This window comes from Mauremys mutica, chromosome 21 (assembly GCF_020497125.1).
Source record: "Mauremys mutica isolate MM-2020 ecotype Southern chromosome 21, ASM2049712v1, whole genome shotgun sequence".
Classification (NCBI taxonomy): Eukaryota; Metazoa; Chordata; order Testudines; family Geoemydidae; genus Mauremys; species Mauremys mutica.
In genome coordinates, this window is record NC_059092.1 from 7,280,389 (window position 1) to 7,299,012 (window position 18,624).

The 18,624-nt window shown below is 47.7% G+C and overlaps 1 protein-coding gene across 3 annotated transcripts in view; it reads left to right on the plus strand.

Annotated features, from left to right (window-relative positions):
* Nucleotides 1-18,323, plus strand: part of MXRA8 (matrix remodeling associated 8) — a 52,717-nt gene extending 34,394 nt beyond the window's left edge. For all 3 annotated transcript variants that reach the window (XM_044996513.1, XM_044996515.1, XM_044996514.1), the window contains 5 exons: nucleotides 5,144-5,302; nucleotides 6,451-6,481; nucleotides 8,973-9,049; nucleotides 10,073-10,150; nucleotides 11,838-18,323. In XM_044996513.1, the coding sequence (XP_044852448.1) occupies nucleotides 5,144-5,302; nucleotides 6,451-6,481; nucleotides 8,973-9,049; nucleotides 10,073-10,150; nucleotides 11,838-11,863 (371 nt within the window). In that variant the 3' untranslated portion in view covers nucleotides 11,864-18,323. The remainder of the gene's footprint in view (nucleotides 1-5,143; nucleotides 5,303-6,450; nucleotides 6,482-8,972; nucleotides 9,050-10,072; nucleotides 10,151-11,837) is intronic.
* Nucleotides 18,324-18,624: the final 301 nt, after the last annotated feature.

Genomic DNA, 18,624 nt, shown 5'->3' on the forward strand with positions numbered 1-18,624 from the left:
TTTTTGCACTAAAAATCAGTTATCCTGGGTTAAAATAAAGCAGCAGCCCTTTGAAAACGCATGCAAGTTCGTCATATATTTCAACCAAAGGTCTCAGAGCATCTTACAAACACTGAATCCCTCAAGTCTCACATGCCTGTGAGATAGGTACGTCTTTATAAAACAAACCTGTTAATTATTCTTCCTTGTCCTAAATGGAGTAGTATGGGAGCGAGGGAACTAAACGGGATCATACCGTATTTGAGAGAAACAAGGAAAGGATGTTGACTATGGCTGCCTGCATGCCTGGTCCACAGTCCTGTATCCTGATCCATGCGAGTGGACCCTCACGTCCGTGCAGAGCCCTGTGGACTTCGGCTCTAAGGGTCCACCTGTATGGATCAGATTGCAGGACTGAGGCCTCGGTGTGTAACTCCACTGAATTCAGTGCTTTATAGTCTGATTTGTGAGCATGTGTGTGGGAATATCAGTGCCTTAACTCTTGCATTGCTGGCTATGGTAACGCCCACCTCTTTTGTTAACCAGTACTGACTGTTTTCGGGAACTTTAGTGCAGTGGCTTGAGTGCAGATAGGGATGTGATATTTAGAAATATTGCAAGTTTGGCTCTTGCTCGTGGCATAAAGCAGCATCACCTAAGCTTACACTTTGGTGGAAAACTAGAATGGGGAAGAGATACTGTATACTAGATAGAGATTCTGTTCCTGACTCTGCCACTGGCCTGCTGAGTGACCTTGGCCAAGTCACTTCACTGCCTGGTACCTCCGTTTCCCCATCTGTAAAATGCTGGTCTCCTTTGTAAAGTGTTTTGAGATCTACTGGTGAAAAGCACTAGATAACAGATAGGTGTTAATAATAATAATAATACTTAATAATATAAACCTCAAGAGGCCCAAAACTGTTTCAGATCTATTCTTTGTTATGTTAGTGAAATCCCCAGTGTTTACAAAAGGCTAAGCCAACTCCAACCCTCTCTAGCAAGCGATGTCAGGGAAAGGCAAAAGACCAGTAAGCTGCCGCGCTGTGGATGCTGTCACCTGGTTTAAACATCTGCCAGTGCGGTGGCTTCCTCTGTGTGGCAGCTACTGCCGCCTTTAACAACGTAGAGATTTGCAGCAGGCCGTTGATGTTGATGGCTCTGCAAGTGGGTTTTTAATATATTTTTAAGCCTGGCTCTGGTGACAAGAGTTACCCAGTTCATCCCCAATAGAGCCAGCCAGCAACAGTCGGCACAATGGGTAGCGATGGTAGTAAAAGAGGGATACACGATTGGGCTGGAGGACAAACCCATCAGACCACACAGGGCTCTTGCCGAGCCTCTCGATTTTCCGATGGTGATGTTGGCATTTCCAAGGCGTCATCTTTGGCTCTACATTTTTGGCTCAGTTTCCCAAGATGTGTGTATTTAAAAAACAAACAAACCAACCTGCCCCCAGCCAGCAGCTTTATGTACATAACCAGAGCCTTTCACCGCAGGATCGTGGGCACTTGACAGTCATTATTTAATGCTCGCAGCACCCTTGTGGAGCAAATCAGTTATTTTTGCCATTTTACAGATATGGAAACTGAGGCACGGGAGTGGTTTAAATAGATTCTTTGTCTTATTATTAGGGTCTTGTTCCTCTCCCTGAGTGTACTCTGACCCCATGGCAACCAAGGACCCTTCCCCCTCATTAGGGACGGGGCCACGTTGTGAATTTCACATCCATAGGCTTTGCAGCTGAACGCCTCCTCAGTCTGAGGGTGTTGGATGTTCTGTCCGGCCCATTGAAGAGAGCGGCCCAGGTTGGATTGTTTGCATCCGGATCCAAGCTCCCCGAAAGTTCAGGAGGGCTCAGATCCAGTGTTCGGGTTCTGAACCAGGTCTAACTGGGTTTCCTCCACAAAGCTTAGCGAAGACTCCATCAGGCTTTCAGAACTCTCCACCCTGCTGTACCTCCCCTTCCCACAATGCCCTGCTGCTCTTACCAAGTTGGTAACAAATGGTTTCCCGGGTGGAGCACTCCTGTGTGTTCCAGTATTATAGCTGTCAAACTCTCGCGGCAAAAAGACATCACAGCGAGGGCTGAATCCAGCCCTGCGCTATGCAGGTCTACAAGGACAGGAAAAGGAAATAGGTAGCTTCTTCCCCGGTACCACCAGCAGAGCATGAAGGGACAGGACTAATGGACATAGCAAGCCCAGGCACCATGTCCCCCACGGGGCCATGCTTTTCTGGCCGGGGTGTGTCCAGCCGTCCAATCACACATGCTGCCATCGGCGGGGGGCGCTGGCATTTCACTCTTGCTGGGAGCAGCAGCAAAGTGCTCGGCCTGGGCCTGCCCTGCCGAATCCTGGCCAGCCTGGCAGGAGTCGCTTTTACAGTACAAGCACTGGAGATGTATCTCCAATCCCACTTCCTGCTCCTCCCAGAGCAGGACCCAACCCAGAGACAGCGAGAGGGTTTCCTGGTTCCTACCTGGTCTTGAGCAGCTGCCTCAATTCTTCATTTTGATCACCAGTTTAGCATCTCCTAATGCCCTGGGGCCCTGGGTCACTCAAGTGTTTAATTAAAGTTTGGCTGATTGGTTTAATGGGCTATTTGCTCTGGCCCATTAGCCCTTCTGTAACTGGGGTCCTGGACCTTTGGGTCAGGGTGCTCAGCGCTTAGTTTGTTGTAGGGAATGTGGAGTTTCTGGATCCCTGGCTGCATTTGCATTTCTGTGCTGATGGAACTGAATAATTTATAACATTCTCGAATGGCCCGAAAAGCAAAACCAGCTGTTGGAGTCATGATGAACTCGCTGGCTTCGCTCAGCAGCGACATTCCTCTGACAGCCGATCATCGCTGCGCTTAACCGATACTCCGGAGGTGTCACGTCACTTACCGGGGAATGACTAAAAAGGCTCTGGGGAGATCTGGCTGCACAGGCAAGGCTGACACAAACGGAGAGCTGGGTTCAAACCGGGGACAATCATGTCCCAGCTGAGACAGGCCCCGGTGGCCTCATTCTAGTCTCGATGGTCATTTGGTCCACACTGCAAAATCACCCTCCAGTTTGGCATAGCATAGTCTTTGCTTAGGACAGGCGTGCTGGCAGAAAGATGGAAGTTCTTTCTTGGCAATATTGTGCACGGTGGGCCAGGCATGGCGGGGGAAAAGTCTGCCACTTAGTGCTATTTGTCTCTATTATTAACCCCCCACTCTCAAGAGCACCAAAATACACTTACAAAGAAAAGAGGGAGCTACGTTCTGCTCTCCCTTAAACTGGTGTAAATCCAAAGTAATGGAATTACTCCAGATTGACTCTGGTATAATGGTGAGCAGAATTTGGACCATTTTAATTACTATATAGACACTGGGGAAACTAAGGAACCAGAACAATTAGGAAGTTTGCATATGCACATGCAGGGCCAGGAATAGAACCCAGGATTCCTGGTCCCTGCTTTAGCCATTAGGGAATGCTGCCTGAACATACTGCAAGGTACAATGGCTCTTTGGATGTTCCCCCTCACTCCCTCTCGCTATAGGAATTTAACTCTGAAGCAGCTTTCAGGTTAGAATTCCCCGTTGGCGTTCGTCTGGTGCTGTGTGAACATTCCCAGTCTCCAGGAGACAGCATTGCTTTGAACTCTGCTTCAAAGGGAAGTCCCCCACAGCACAGTGTGTCTCAGGGCTTTGCTATCTATCCTTCAGCAGGATTTATCTAACCTCCCGACTCTTGCAAACAAATATTTCCTTCTCGTTCTTCAGGGGGAGGGAGGGAGAGAGCATTGACCCAATTATTCAGGCTCGAGAAAAACGTTCCATGTACAAACTCTGTTTCCCTTCCCTGCTTGGAAGACGAGCAACTGGAATCGACAAGCTGCTGCGCCCAGAAATGGAATGGATTTCTGGCTTTTTCGCTGTGTTCTTCGTTATTTATTTTGTTTTATTTAAAAGAAAATTCATTCTTCGGCATTGCAAATTCCTTCCACTCCATAAATTATACCACTTGGCAGGGCCGGGCTGCTTCACCCGTTAGCTGTCAGGAGCCGAAGCAGTGCAGTGCAGGTCTAAAGTGACCAGAAAAGCGCTCTCTGCTCTCATGCAGAGGCACCTGGGGCTCTCCTTGCTGCTCCCTGGATTCGCCCCCTTTGCTAGACAGGAGAAGTGCCGTGATAATCAGTAAGAGTCACCAACTGCACGTTTGCTTCCCTGGAAAGGCTTGGGAACGTTAAACATGAGCACATGTTACAGAATGTGCAGCAGAGTGGGCGGATGCTCTAATGGTTAGTGAGTTGGCTAGACTCTCGGGGGAGCAGGGTTCACTTCCTGGTTCTGCTCTCTGTGCCCTGCCTGACTTGGCTCACATCACTGAATCTCCCTGTGATTCAGTTCCCTCTCTGTTAATTGGGGTCAATAATCCTCAGGATCATACATTGCTAAAGGCAGGGACTGTCTCTTACCATGGGTATGCACAGTACGCAGCCCTGTGGGTCCTGATCTCGGCTGGGAGCCTCCAAGCTCAGATGAAGAGAGAAATAATAATTGAGACGTCCAGATGGGTGTGTTGTGTTAATTTAGAAGGAATCAAGGTGCCCAAGGAGTTAATGGGACCCTGCCACTGTCCAACATTAAACAGGGTCAGGGTTTGGTCTCCAGAGACCTCAGCCTGCTTAGCAGCATGGCAATCACCACTAATTATCCATTGAAACCTTTCATTAAAGATCCATTTGAAATGTACCGTATTGAATAAGGCTTTCGTTTACCAACATTCCTTGTTCCCTTTCCCGGTAGCTGAAGGGAGCTCTTAGGCTGTGCGGAGGTGGGGCTAGCTTTGCCTCAGGCCTCTCTCTAACGGGACCCCTTTCATCTAAAAGGCTCCTGCTGGACGTTACAGCCTGTATCTGTGGGGCTCACTCATTCCTCACTGAAATGCAGCCATTTCTGGGGTGGAACTGCCCGCCGTTCTGTGCCCCGATGCACAACAGCATTTAAAAGAGGGTGCGAAGAATAACTTCTCTCCTTTCCCACGCTGGGGCACGTTTAGGTTCCAAAGCCGTCACTGAAAAGGATTTATCTTTGAACCGGGCACCCCCCGCCCCCCGTCCGTGTTCTGCTTTGCTCCGGATATGTGGGTGCTGCCATTTTATTCTGCTTTGCTTTCTCTCACCAACGCCAGATCCAAACCTAGGCAGGGGCCATAACGTGATAAACGTCATCATCCCCGAGAGCCGGGTGCACTTCTTCCAGCAGCTGGGCTACATCCTGGCAACCCTGCTCCTCTTCCTCATCCTCCTCATCATCGTGGTGCTCGTTACCCGCAAACACCGGAGGAGAGGTAAGCGCCTGGCCGGCAGGGAATGAGCACCAATGGGAAAGTCTCCAGGGGTGTTACCTGGCTTAAGGAGCCAGCCGTGCCAGTGCTTGCTGCTGAGCATCGTGCTGAAGGCAGTGGGGCTCGTGGTGGGTTTGCAGGAGTGGGCCTGAAGAGAGACCATTCCATGAGATGGGTGTGATAGTCATCAGGGCATGAGGCGGTCACACGGCTCACCCCGAACCTTTAAACTGCACCCCTCCCACTATCAACAGTTACACGTTGCCTCTGCCCAAACTGTGTAAAACCCAGTGCACCTCCTGTGGGTGAAGTGAGGTGTAACTGGTGTCTTCGGCCTTGTGTGGACCCTGTGCCATGGGTGACTCTCCCCCTGCAGAAGGAGATACGTGCCTACAGACATGACTGTAACAGAAATAGCCACGTACACTATGGTGAGCCTATGTGGGTGGCAACGTCGACCTCCTCAGTGGTGCCCTAGGATCGCCACTCTTGGTGGGGGGTAGAGACCCGAACACCAGGGGACCAGATTCTGATCTCAATGACCCTGCTGAAAATCCAGAGCCACTCCACTCACTTTGATGGAGTTACACTGGGTTCACCTTGGTGTCAAATGAGAACAGAATCCGGGCCAAGGTCGTCCTAAGGAGAAGAGGACCCCTGAGATCATAGTTCCATCCAAGGCGGGGTGAAGGAATCTAGCCTGATACCCGCCTTTTGGAGAGGTCACAGACCTAATGGCTCTAGCCTGATACCTGTGGCCCACCATAGACACAGTCCTAAATGGCTGTCCTGTCTCACCTGTGCGGATGTACCATGGACCTAGTGAGTGCAGCAGCATGAGGCAGGAAGTGACCCCTGAAAGGTCCACGCCTGAAATACCAGAGGGAGACGTGACAAATGAAGAAGACCAAAGCCTTTGGTGGTCAGTCTGGTCTGGGAAGGGTGGAACAACAGGTGAAGATTTAGGAACAAAACGTGACTGGTCAGTGGGTTGGGAGAAGGGGTAGCTGGGATGGCGTCCTCGGGCAATGGAGCTGGGATGCACACGGGTGGGCACGTGGTTGGGTTGTGAAAGCCAGGCCCACGGTGAGCGTCCCTCTCAGCCCCGGTGTCATTGCTCCCGCTCACTGCATGTCTCTTTCCCCATCTAGGCTACGAGTACAACGTGAAGAAATACGACGAGTAAGTAGGAATCCCTGATCTGTAGTAACTGAGCACTGAACAAAGCAAAAGGCTCCGTCTTGAAGAATATGGGCCCAGATTCTCGTTGCTGTCACGTGCTGTAATGCCACCAGGGCTGTCCACCCGACGAGGGTGTCTCTGTGAAGTGCACAGTCATGCAACAAGCATGTTAATTACAGGCTTTATTCACTGCCTTCCCGCTGATTCTCCTGCAGCTCACTCCCTAATTATGGCCATTGCTATGTACTTGGGGCTGTACACAAAAATTGGGATCCCCCTCCCTGGTGAGTAGCTTGAACCCTACCAAAACGGTTGTTGGAGGGCTGGCTCGGCAGCTGGATTTCCTCTGCTTACACCCTGCAAACTGAGCCTCAAAATAAACAGCGCTTCATTAACGATACCCCCAGGAGTTCGTGTTAAAGGCACAAAGTGCACGGGTCTGGTGCAAACACTGCTGTGGTTGTCCTGGACACACGCCTGTGCCCAAGCCCCCTTAAACTTTCTTTGCATCTTGGCCCCACTTCTGGGACTTGTGCTTCTCCGTTTATTTCTCTGTAAGGAAGAGACCTTTGGCTGACATGCTGTAGGAGAGGATGGTGTCTCCTCCCTTGAAAAGAGAGACAGAGAGGTGGTGACGTTCCCCGGACTTCAGTGGGAGACGTGATTCCCTTTTGTGAGACCATTTTGTCGTGTGTTCATCTCCTTTATGAGAAAAGTCTGATAGAATGTATTAGGGATTTTATTACCTGTATTACGGTAGCACCTCAAGGTCCTGACTGAGCTTGTAGCCCCATAGTGCTAGGTACTGTACTTACATATAGTAAGAAACCATCCCTGACCCAGAGACCTTACAGTCTGCATAGACAAGTCAGAGAAAGGGTGGGAGGAAAAACGAGGCACAACAAGGCCAAGTGACTTGCAGAAGGTCACAGAGCAGGTCACTGGAGGTACGTCTACACTTCACACTAAGCTCAGGCTCTGACTCAGGTTTGAACTCAAGCCCCCTTTCCGTCCATACCTAAATCAGTCTGCCTCGGGCCAGCAAGCACGCAGGACCCAGGTCCTAGGACCCTGCTAGGGGTGTGAGTCAGAGCTCTCTATCTTGGGTCCAAGCCCTGTCATTCTGTAGTGTGGATTCAGCTCAAGCCTCAGACCCGAGTCAGACGGTCAGCATAGTGCAGTATGGAAGCGTTAGCACAGCTGTGAGCAGGGGCGGCTCCAGGCACCAGCACGCCAAGCTCGTGCTTGGGGCGGCAAGCCATGGGGGGCGCTCTGCCGGTCACCGTGAGGGCGGCAGGCAGGTTGCCTTCGGCGGCTTGCCTGCAGAGGGTCCGCTGGTCCCGTGGCTTCGGTGGACCTCCCGCAGGCTGTCGCCGAATCCGCGGGACCGGGGACCTCCCGCAGGCAAGCTGCCGAAGGCAGCCTGCCTGCTGTGCTTGGGGCGGCAAAATACCTAGAGCCGCCCCTGGCTGTGAGACCCGGGTTTACAATGCAGTGTGGACGCTCAAGCATGGGCTTGGAAACACCAAGTCCACAAGCCCAGATCCTACAAACCTGGGTTTACCATGCAATGTAGACATACTGTGGCAGAGCCAGGATTAGTGGCTCTGACTCTCAATGCTGTGCTCTGTCTACTAGATCACACTGTCTCCAGCGCAACCAGTAAGGCTCTGTAGAAATTTAGTAGGGTTCTACGGAATATACCCTAAAACCTCTAGTATTTAATAGCAAATTAGCATCTTGTGCAGGGTTTTCCTACCATCCTAAAGATGTACAACCTTTTTTGATTAAATTCTCTGGAATGGTCTCCCAAAAACCTCTTGTGACGTTCCCCTCTGGTGTTATGTGGAGCAGTGATTTGCTAGGTCACTCCAATCCTTGACTCTGGGAGCCAGCCTCACCCTGCTCTGCTTGAGAACCCCCACCCCTGGGCTGTTCACGCACAGCCTCTGGCATGTCAGCTGCTTGCTTTGAGCCATGAGGATACATTTTCAGCCTCATAACTATATACATGAAATTATAACCTCTAACAATTACTATAACATCACTATAACAACCATGCTCAGTGCATCACGAGCCTTCTGAAGGCACCCAACATGACAAGCTTTGCATTGGATACCACGCAATCATTTTATAAAGATGAACCTGGGGGTGTAGGGTGTCCTAAAGGAAAGTGTGATGGAAGAGAACAGTTAAAACATCGTGATTTTGGTCTTCATTGTTAAATGGTAAATCTTCAAAGCAGTGGATGATGATTTAACCACAGTGCTCCCCTTAGCTTTAATGTGTGTGCTACAGCAGAAATCCCCCAATCCACTGCTCTGAAATTACCCTCTGAAGATCAGGAATTGGCTGGAATGTTGGGATCAGAGGTGATGGGAAAGATATGAGAGAAGTGGGGAACAACCTGCAAAAATGAAAAAAGTTAAAGGAACCAAGTGTAGAAAATATCTGGCAAATTGTGAGGTTTTTTTCTCATTCCCTTTGTCAGGAAGGACATGAATCTCAAAGAGTTCTCAGTTGACACAACCGACCTGACTCAGTACAAAAGCGAAGACATAAGGCTGGGTATGTGTTGAATCAGCAGGATGTTTCCTGCAGCAGTTCTCAAAAACTAATTACGACTGAGATTTTCCAAGCCATCTAAAGGATTTGGTTGGTTGCCCAGTTTCTCATTCATTTCTGAGGGAGGTGCCCATCCACAATCTGTAGGCAGCTTTGGAAATCTCAGCCCCCAAACCTAAAACTTGAGCTAAAAATGTTGGGCTGAACCTGGGGGCTTGAGTTTTTGGGGTGACTGGGAGTTTTGGGATGAGCTGGGGGCTGATTTATGGGTTTGGGGAAAACGGGCAAAACTCTTTACTTTCCCTTTGAGCTTTGGGGCTTCTTTGAACCCTGCAGCTCATAGCAAAATTCACAGGAATGTGAATCCATGTGACGCAAAAACAGGACGAAAATGTGCACAACAGTCTGTGAAAGGGGTGTTATAAGGATGATAAGGGACTGCTTGGAGAATCATGGGATACAGAGTCAGAGACTGAGCTACAGAGATCCCAAGATGGGCCCCAGAACAATGGAAGGCGTGTGAAATGCAGCAACAGAGAATAGAGGAGTCCCCGGGGGCAGGTCTGGGCAGAGGATGGGATCTGGGATATAATTCTGTGCAGGGGGGTGGGGCAGGCTGCACCTGTGGCTTCCTACAACTGTGATAAAATCCTGCTGAGGGCCTGCATCTTCTGAGAGTTTTCCTAGGAGCAAAATTCTTTAAATAACGACATCAGGAAAGGCCCCCCAGGTGCCCTTCCCCCAGCTAATCCAGAGCATCTCGCTACAGACCTAAGCGATCCGTGGCCGCTACTGAGGACAGCACGCTGAAGTATTCAGACTTGATCTGTGCCAGTGAAGTGATTAAGCTGGGGAAACATGTTTCCTCCCTGCCAGTATCCGAGTAGTTCTGCAAATATGACCGATCTGGAGATGCACCTAGTGCCCGTCAGGAACAATCTCACATCCCGCTAATCAGAAAAGCATTGCTTTCTTTTAACGGTCTGTTGGAGTCTGGCCTCTGAATTGCGTTCTTTCCTCATGCAGATTTCAAAAACAACATCCTGAAGGAGCGGGCCGAGCAGGCCAAGAGCTTCCCAGCAAAGATCATCGATTTAGACAAAGGTACCAATGACCCACTCCACCCACTAAATGCTGGGCTGGATGCTGTTTATTGTGGGGGCTGGGGGAGGCGGGGAGCATGGTGCTAAGATTGCAGCCGCCCAAGCCACAGATGAAGGGGGGATGTCCAAACAGCCTGACACGTGGCCGCTGGAATGAGGAGTTGGTTCTGCTCTTGTTCTCTCATCATGCAGCCACAAGTTACAAGTGGTGATTAGGAGCCTTAAAAGCTCTTGGCAGCAGATGAGGAGAATTTTCTTCCCACCCCAGTATGTAACAGAGCTAGAATACTTTATTCCAGTCTTTTAAATAGTACTTTCCCCGGCTCCTCCTAGCAGAAATGTGCTCCCATGGAGGTTAGGGATGACCCACTCTCTGGAAGAAAGTACTGTGGGCTAATTTCGTTATGGACATCATCCACTTGCTCCAAAGCAAGCAAACAAACCCCCCAGGAGTCTGAATCTCCTCTCATGCCCATGTAAATCTGGAGTAACTCCATTGAAATCAACAAAGTTACACTGGTGTAAAACTGGTGCAAGTGAGAAGGGAATCACGCCCTGGGCCTCCTGTAACTCAGCTTTATAACTTTATTAGTACCGTGATCATATCAGTTACCCTGGAGCTGCAACTGCCTAGATTCTGTGGAGCATCTCATAGTAACCATTTAAATAGCTTGGGACCTGTCTGGATCCCACCTGTGAAAGGACCATACCAGATCACTGAGAGAAGCAGAGTCCATGGGGAGTTGCTAGCAAATGAAGGAGACATTTTGCGCTCTCTAGTAAAATGATTATGCATTATTTGGAACAATGGACTATTCCCTGTATAAAGAGGGGGAGAGACTTTTCCTAAAGGGAACCTGGGTCTTCCTCTGTTTGAATCAGATCACGTGGGTGGCTGTCACAGCATGGAGATGGAATTATACGAGAGAAGGCACCCCACAGAAAAAGAGGTGGATAGAAAGTTCCCAAATCCTTCCCCCTCAGGCCTAGGTCTGGATGAAGTTGTGAGCCACTTTCACAGAGTATGGAAAAAGTTCTGTTCACTCTGAGTGCCTCACGCTCACACATGCATTTATCCTCCTCATTCTCCTGCGAGTAGAATAAGGTGACATTTTTCAACTGAAACTTTTTTTCAGTGCAAAATGCAGATTCGGCAACACCAAAACATGTGGCAAATTCACGTCGATTTCAGTGAAGAGCTTTGATTGAAAAAAACCCTAATAGAGAGAGAAATTCTGAAAAAAATCAAAATGTTTTGTTTGACGTGAAATGATTCTTTTTTCTTCATCTTCTTATTTTTCAAGTCACCAAAAATTTAGAAAAAATTCAGTTTTGAGTCAATCTCCCATTTTTGTTTGAATTGCCAATGAGCTGAAAAATCTGTCTCGACCAGTGAAGTGGGGAAATGACGTTATTCCCATTTGGGGATCTGAGCCATGGGAGGAGGAAATCGAACTCAGGTCTTCTAAGCAGCACTCAGGTGCCTTAATACACTTTCAGCTGAGGCATTTCCATCACAACACGCACACACATACCCCAGGCCCAGCTGGGTCTCAGAAAGAGGATTTTTACCAGACGTGCAGGCTGTGAGCACCCTGCTGCACATCTGTATATATCACAGTGGCTTGATTTGCGTGATTTTAAAGGAGTCTGCAAACACTAACCTCCGCCCCCTCCTGTGCTTTCAGATTTCAGGAAGGAATACTGTAAATGAAGACATTCGGAAGCTGCTGGCTGGACCAGAAGCTGCAATTAAAAATAGACGAGATGCATTCCTTATTATAACATCCTTCCAGTTACCGTAGATCTTTCATTTAGACTTTCTTCCCGTTGGGCACCAAGGCGTGTGCAGCTGCATACAGAAAGGTTTAGATTGGCTGTGTGATCTTGGAGATGGTTTTTGGTGGCTTCTTTTTCCCCTTTCCTGTTTATTTTTCCATCCCTTTTCTGGATTTTTTTTTTTGTTCTTTTGCATCAATGGTTTTTTTCAGCTGAACCAGCAGATGTTTAGCTTTAACTTAACAGCATTAAATAAACCCCACCTGCACCATGACCCTGAGCCATCCGTATGTCAGGTCCTTTTCCGTGCAATGTGTTTAACAGCAAATAAGACAGGGTCTGTTTCTGATCTCCCATATGCTGGCGTAAATCAGAAGGAACAATCATGACACTTAGCACTTTCCATAGTCAAGATGTGGTATCAATGTTAGCTAATCCATCCTCATGCCCTGCCAGGAGGGTGAGTAAATATTATCATCCTCCTGCAGGTGTGGAAACTGAGGCATATAAGTGCAGAAACTTGCCTGTGATTTTGCAGAGGCTAAGTGGCAACACCAGGATTAGATCCCAGATGCTGTGGACACCTAGCTCTGTCTTATTCCTCTCAGCCACCTTGCCTGATTTTATTATTATTATTTTAAATTATAGACCAAATCCAACCTTGGCATGAGCAGGTACAGCTTCCTTTGAAGTCAATGCATTATCCTGTTGGAAAACCAGTGTAAGCTAGATCAGAACCAGAAATCTTACTATGAACAAGGCAAAATTCTTGGATCCATCGAGTGGTTCTCTGCTACATATCCTGCATTTGCCAGGTGGGTCCTACCCATGCAGTGAGGTGCAGACCTAACTCCACCCTGTAGGTCTCTTAGCTGCAGGATGGATCAGGGAGGAGAATTTTTCACTATGCACCAAACCCAGCCCCAGGCACAACTCCCACTGATGTAAAGAGAGGCAGTATGCTGGGGGTGAATGGAGGCCTTAGGTTAGCAACTGAAATCAAACTCAATCAGCGACAGTTCCTCAGATCTATCACCTAAAAAGAATGTCTCAAGTGTGGGAATCTCCCTCACATCCTCTGCAATGAAGACTCATGCAAACAGTTAATCAAGCTTCTCCGTAACGGCTTTGTCTTCCTTGAGTGATCCTTCAGCACCTTGATCATCCATTGACTGTTTGGCCAGCATTTCAAATTCTCCACCGTCTGTTTCCTATTGGTAAATTATCATCATAGAGCTGCTCTGGGGAGCATTCTTTGTTTTTCCGTAAGACTTGGAAGGTCCCAGCGAAGGAGGAACAGATTCAGAAGGGCTGCAAGGTGTGTATATCAACAAACTCTCAAAACAGGCTATAGGGCGATTTCAGGGTGCTAACTCTTAGGCAGGAAGGTTGAGGAGGGAAAGGAAACAGGATCAGTTCTGTGGATGTTGACTTCACATTTGGAAGTAGGGGACATAGGCTGAGAAGCCCTTTGCAAATAAATAGCCTGTTGGGCTGGTATTTCAGGTTGAAAATTGAATCTCTTTCTGAGTCAACTCTTTGCATGTTGGAAATCACTCGGTGGATTCTGCCATACTTTGGTTTCCATTATCTCCTCACTGGCAGAGGCTGAATTCTGGAGATGCCTGGCTGCCGCAAGAATGCATTTCGGGCCAAAGCTGAATTTAGTTCTTCAAGCTCCATCAGAGGGATCCTGGATGGTGCCCAGCCAACCTTGTCACAATGCCGCGGGGCCCTCATGCATACTTAGAAGCCAGGATGAGAGGCTTTTTGTACCTAAAGGAGAGTGTAAAGGAAAATGGTTCATCATGAGTACCACATAGGCTCTGATTTCTCGCCGATGGTGGGCGTCTCCTTACAGAAGAACAATTTTCTGTGGGAGAGCGCTACTTTAATGCAGCCTCTTAGGGCAACATTAGCTAAACAGCAGAGGTGTGAAAAAATACTGGTGCGACACAGTAGGGTAATTCTTTAACCTTCAGTTATTCTGGATCCCTCTAGAGACCCAATGGCCCCAGATCCTGTGATTTTTTGAGAAACATCCCTTCTCCTCCTGTAATCCGGTTTCCTGCAAGCTGCTCAGTGAAGGCAGACCCCTGATCCTGCGGGACACAGCTGGTAGGCTCAAGACTCTACGTTCCACTGGTTGCCTGGCCTCAGAAGGCAGAGAGCCATTCTGGGCTTGCATTTCGTGGGGCTTGACTGAAATCCAACCCACATCTCTGCAGGTGCAGGAGGAAGCACTGGTTATTCAGTCAGGGCGGCACAGTCGCAAGCAATCGGCATTAATGTGTGTCTCTCTCTTTCTCTTTCATGTCTGTGAGTCAAAGGTTGGAACTTTTACTTGCCAGTTCAAATTGCTTAGCGTAGTTTATATAGACACAGGCTAGAAATGGGGTCACTTACTCATAAGCTCCAGAGGAGTTTCAATATTTCATTTGTCTTCTAGACTGCAAAAGAGCTTAAGGGGAAAAAATTAACATGTTTTCTGAACTAGGCACAGGGCTTTGAGAGCTCCCCATCTTTGCTTTGGTCTCTAGTGGGAATGCGCTGGAGTGTGTGTAACCCTACGTTGCCCGAGGTGATACTGTGCCCGCCTAGCAAGCAAGTGAATCAGTAACTCAGAAGAGGTGTTTGTGTGTGAGTCTGTGAAGCCTCCTGTGACGTTTGTGGGTGGAATTTTGCTTGTGCCATGTATCGTGGCTGCATCTCTGCACATGCAGTTACTCAAAGCAAACTGCGTTTCTCACAGTCCACATGGTGCAACTGGCTTGGAGTTTCAGCCTGGGCCCAAAGCTGGATGAGAAGAATTACACAAAAACGTGGCCAGGGAAAATTGTGCCCGGCCGTTGTTAGACGTCCCTCGCTGTCCAGGCCACTTTAAGAAAAAACAAAAGAAGGGTCAGGCTGGAAGTCTCGCCAGACAGCACAGGAACAAAGGATTTGCCATAATGGATCAGGCCGTTGTCTGGTAACCTGCCTCAGGCACTACCTGGTGCTTCAAAAGAAGGTGCAATTCCCTGGCCAATTGCACTGTGCTGCACATGGAGGGACAAAATTCCTCCTTTATCTCTGGCCTGCCACGGGAGGATCTGAGGTTGTCATGCTGGCAGGGTCTAGGAACACTCAGGAGAGCAACCCCTTCCTTTCGGCATGCGTGGTAAGAGAGGTGATGGTTCTTGAAGGAATCATGTCCCGACAGAGACCTTGTTGTGATGTTTCCACTGCCAGCTCCTTGGGGCAGGGCCCGTATCTGGTCCAGAGCCAGGCACACCACTGAAGCTTAATAGTAAAAAATAAAAAGTTCCCAGGCCTTGGTGGGGAGGGGGGAGGAGATTTTAAAAAGAGGGTCTCTTGGCGGGACTGCACCCTCTCCAAGAAAAACCAACTGCAATGGCAGCATTAAAGTCTGGCTCATCCAGTGTCCTGTGTAGATCTGAACAGGTTCAGTGCAAGGTTGGTTTTTGCTAATCAACGAGAAAATCAAGCCGGACAGGGCGTGCATTGCTGCCTTACTACAGAAATCAGACACGTGCCAGGTGTGTCGTTTACCAGGTCAAAGGCCAGAGGTAAAGAGATCCAGGCAAGACTACAGGACAAGCTGGTTAGTGTTTCCATAGTACTGTTAAAGAACTAAGTGGAGTCAGCAGGGGTAGGCTCTCGTGTTTGGTGGTGTCTAGGAGTGATGAGAGGGCAGACAGCTTTCAGCTCTGACACCACTGAGCAGCTCATTAGCTGTAGCTCCTTGGCATGTTTCCTCTTGTATATTGTTGGTCTTTCCCCTTGGCCTGAAGGAATATGGCTGTTCTCTCTGCAGCTCGGTTTTCTCATCAGTATCGGGGGATAATAATTCCTCGCTCACAGAGGAGCAATTCATTAATATTTGTAAAGCACTTTGAGACCCTTAAATGCAGGTCTCTATAGCAGTGCAAAAAAAAAATGACTGCACGGAGCAGATGCTGCATTTAATCTTTAGCAGACATGTTTCCCTTTTGATTTATGGACTGTTGTCAAGCTTTGCACCCTTCTAGTTTCCTTTGATTCCTGAGAAACACATTTCACTATAATAAGAATAATAAAACCCCTTAATATTTGTCTTCTGATTGCTTTCCCTGTTCTGAAGCAAGTTGATGGCAGAAAATGCCAAGTGCCTGGTAGGGTAGTTAAGATTTTATAGACTGTAATCTTTTGTTTGGAAACAAGGCAACAGTTTACATCGGTGACCTTAAAAAGGGGTTACGTTAAATGCCAGCTGGTCCCAGATTGGCTCGGCTCTTTGGAAGCAAACATTTTCCAGAGAGCTTTGTGTAGCAAAAGGGCCTTCATTTTTAATTCTTGGAATCAGTATTATCTGGTGCTGGTGGTTTTGACTTTGGAGCAGTGAAAGCATGATCCTTTCCCTGTGATTTATGCTCTCCACTCGGATAGGAAAGCTGCCAGAAAGTTCGTTTTATTGTTCTTGCATTCCCGCTGATTGAGTCCTTTTGGCTGTTTTTCTTCCCAAGTGCAGTTGTTCATAAGTGAATGATTGTTATTGTTAACAGTTCTGTAGGCTATCGGACCTGCAATGACTTCTCCTCCTTTTGTAGCAAGCATAGTCATTTGGCACCGGAGAGAAAGACAGAGAGAAATCCTAGGATTAGTTTAATGAAGATGACATTGTCATGATCTTAATTGGACATGAACAGTAGGGAGTCATTTCTGTAGGCAGGAAAGTGGGTACAGATAAAAAACTAAGACACCTACGTGGACTCAGTGATTTGGAAAAGATAAAAAAAGAACAGCTCTTGTGTTTCAGTGTCTGGGCAAAAAATTATCCTGGGCATGAGCTGGTGAAATCTTAATTGACGCCTGAACTTGACTAGAAGCTTGCGAGATGGTATAATTCGATGCAGCTGCGCAATCCTTTTACAGGTGCTAAAACAACAGGGATTATGTTAGTCTCCAACTTAGATATTTTGCCAGAAATCAGACAGCTGCTCTTGTTGCTGGGAATTGGTATATAGATATATATTTTGGTAATTAGAAGCTTGCTAATTACAGTGCAGCTCCATCTAGATGAGAACCCGCCTGGCAGGTGTGATGCTATAACCCAGTCTTTATGTGGGGCTTGCCTGGGTTGCATGCAGCAGGTAGGATGCACCTGAATGACACAGAGTGAAGCAAAAAGTGTTTCCTCCCCCAGTATCTGAGTGGTTGGGCGTGTCTTAAAATTCAGAGGGGCAGAGGCTAAGTGCTGCTTCCCAGGTGACACTGGAACGTGAAGCAAAGGCAGAGTCAGTTTCTCAGCTGGTGTAAATCAGTAAGCTCTGGTGCTACACCCATTTACATCAGCTAATGATCTGACCCACAACAGTTTGTTCAAGGAAATAAGAATAATTTTGGTTTGTCTGATGATTTGTCCCGCAAAACAGGCTCAAGAGATTTTGCCTGTGGAAAGAAAACTCATGGTGAGCACAGGAAAAGCTGTAAAGTTTTTTTTTTTATTTAATTATTTTATACCGTTTAGGATTTTTTATTTTAAAAACTCCCTGATGAAATAGCAGTCATTGCAACGTAGAGAAGTGTCTTTAAGTCTTTAATGTAAAACCCAGAAGGTGTTAGCAGTGACACACCATGCTTCTGGTTTGAGGGCTACGCTGGGTAATTAACCATAGGAACACCTTAACGAGAGACGTGGTGGATTCTCTGTTGCCTGAAGTCTGTAAATCAAAAGGGGATGCTTGCTAAAAGATACGCTCCGGCTCAGCCAGAAATGCTGGGCTCGATGCAGAAATTAGTGGGTGAGGTTCTCTAGCTTGTGTTACACAGGAGGTCAGATTGGATGATCATAACAGTCCCCTCTGGCCTTAAAATCTATGAAGCCTCTGCTGGTGGCCTGGTGCTGCATTTGGCTTTTTCTGAGGTGCATTTGGAAATTAATAAAATTAGAGTAATATGTGCAATAGAAAATGCCTCCTAAATTATATATGGGGCTAATTTTTTCTGTTACAGCTCTGCAACCCTATAATAATAATTAATACCAAGGAGCCATTCCGCCCAAGAGCTCAAAGTGCTTTACGGAGGTGTGTAAGTAGAAATGTCTTTAGGTCTCAGGTGGGGAAACTGAGGCACACCGTGATTTTTTTTTTTTTATCGACTTGTCCAAAGATACAGAAGAGACCAATAGCAGAGCTAGGACTAGGACACAAATCTGCTTTTCAGCTGTGTGCACTAGCCACTGAACTGTGCTGCCTCTCCAGATTGAGGGGAGAGTTTGGCCCATAAAGCTGGTTTGACTCTGTGTTGTAATATACTTCATTTCCATACTATCATTGTTGCTTTATTGTCATCATTTATCAGCCCATTGTGTTACTCTCCTGACATGTAAGAAATAAAGAAGAATGTAATTGGTTTTCAAATGCAGTTGGTTTTATTTCTTGCTCTTTGAGACGCCCTCTGAGAAACTGAGAAGCAGCCGCATGTTCCTTCTTCCATCTGTGCAGTATCTTCCACCTCAAAGTGCTCCAAAATGCTCAAAAAACTGTGGCCCCAATCCTGCATGCTCCCAGCGCATGGAACTCCCCTTGGGTTTGGTAAGAGTTCCCCACGGGGAGGGCTCATCAGACTGGGTCTGTAAGGCCCAAATCCTACAGTCTATATGCAAAACCTCCCATTGACTTCCCAAGACGTTGTATATAAGGACGGCAGGATCAG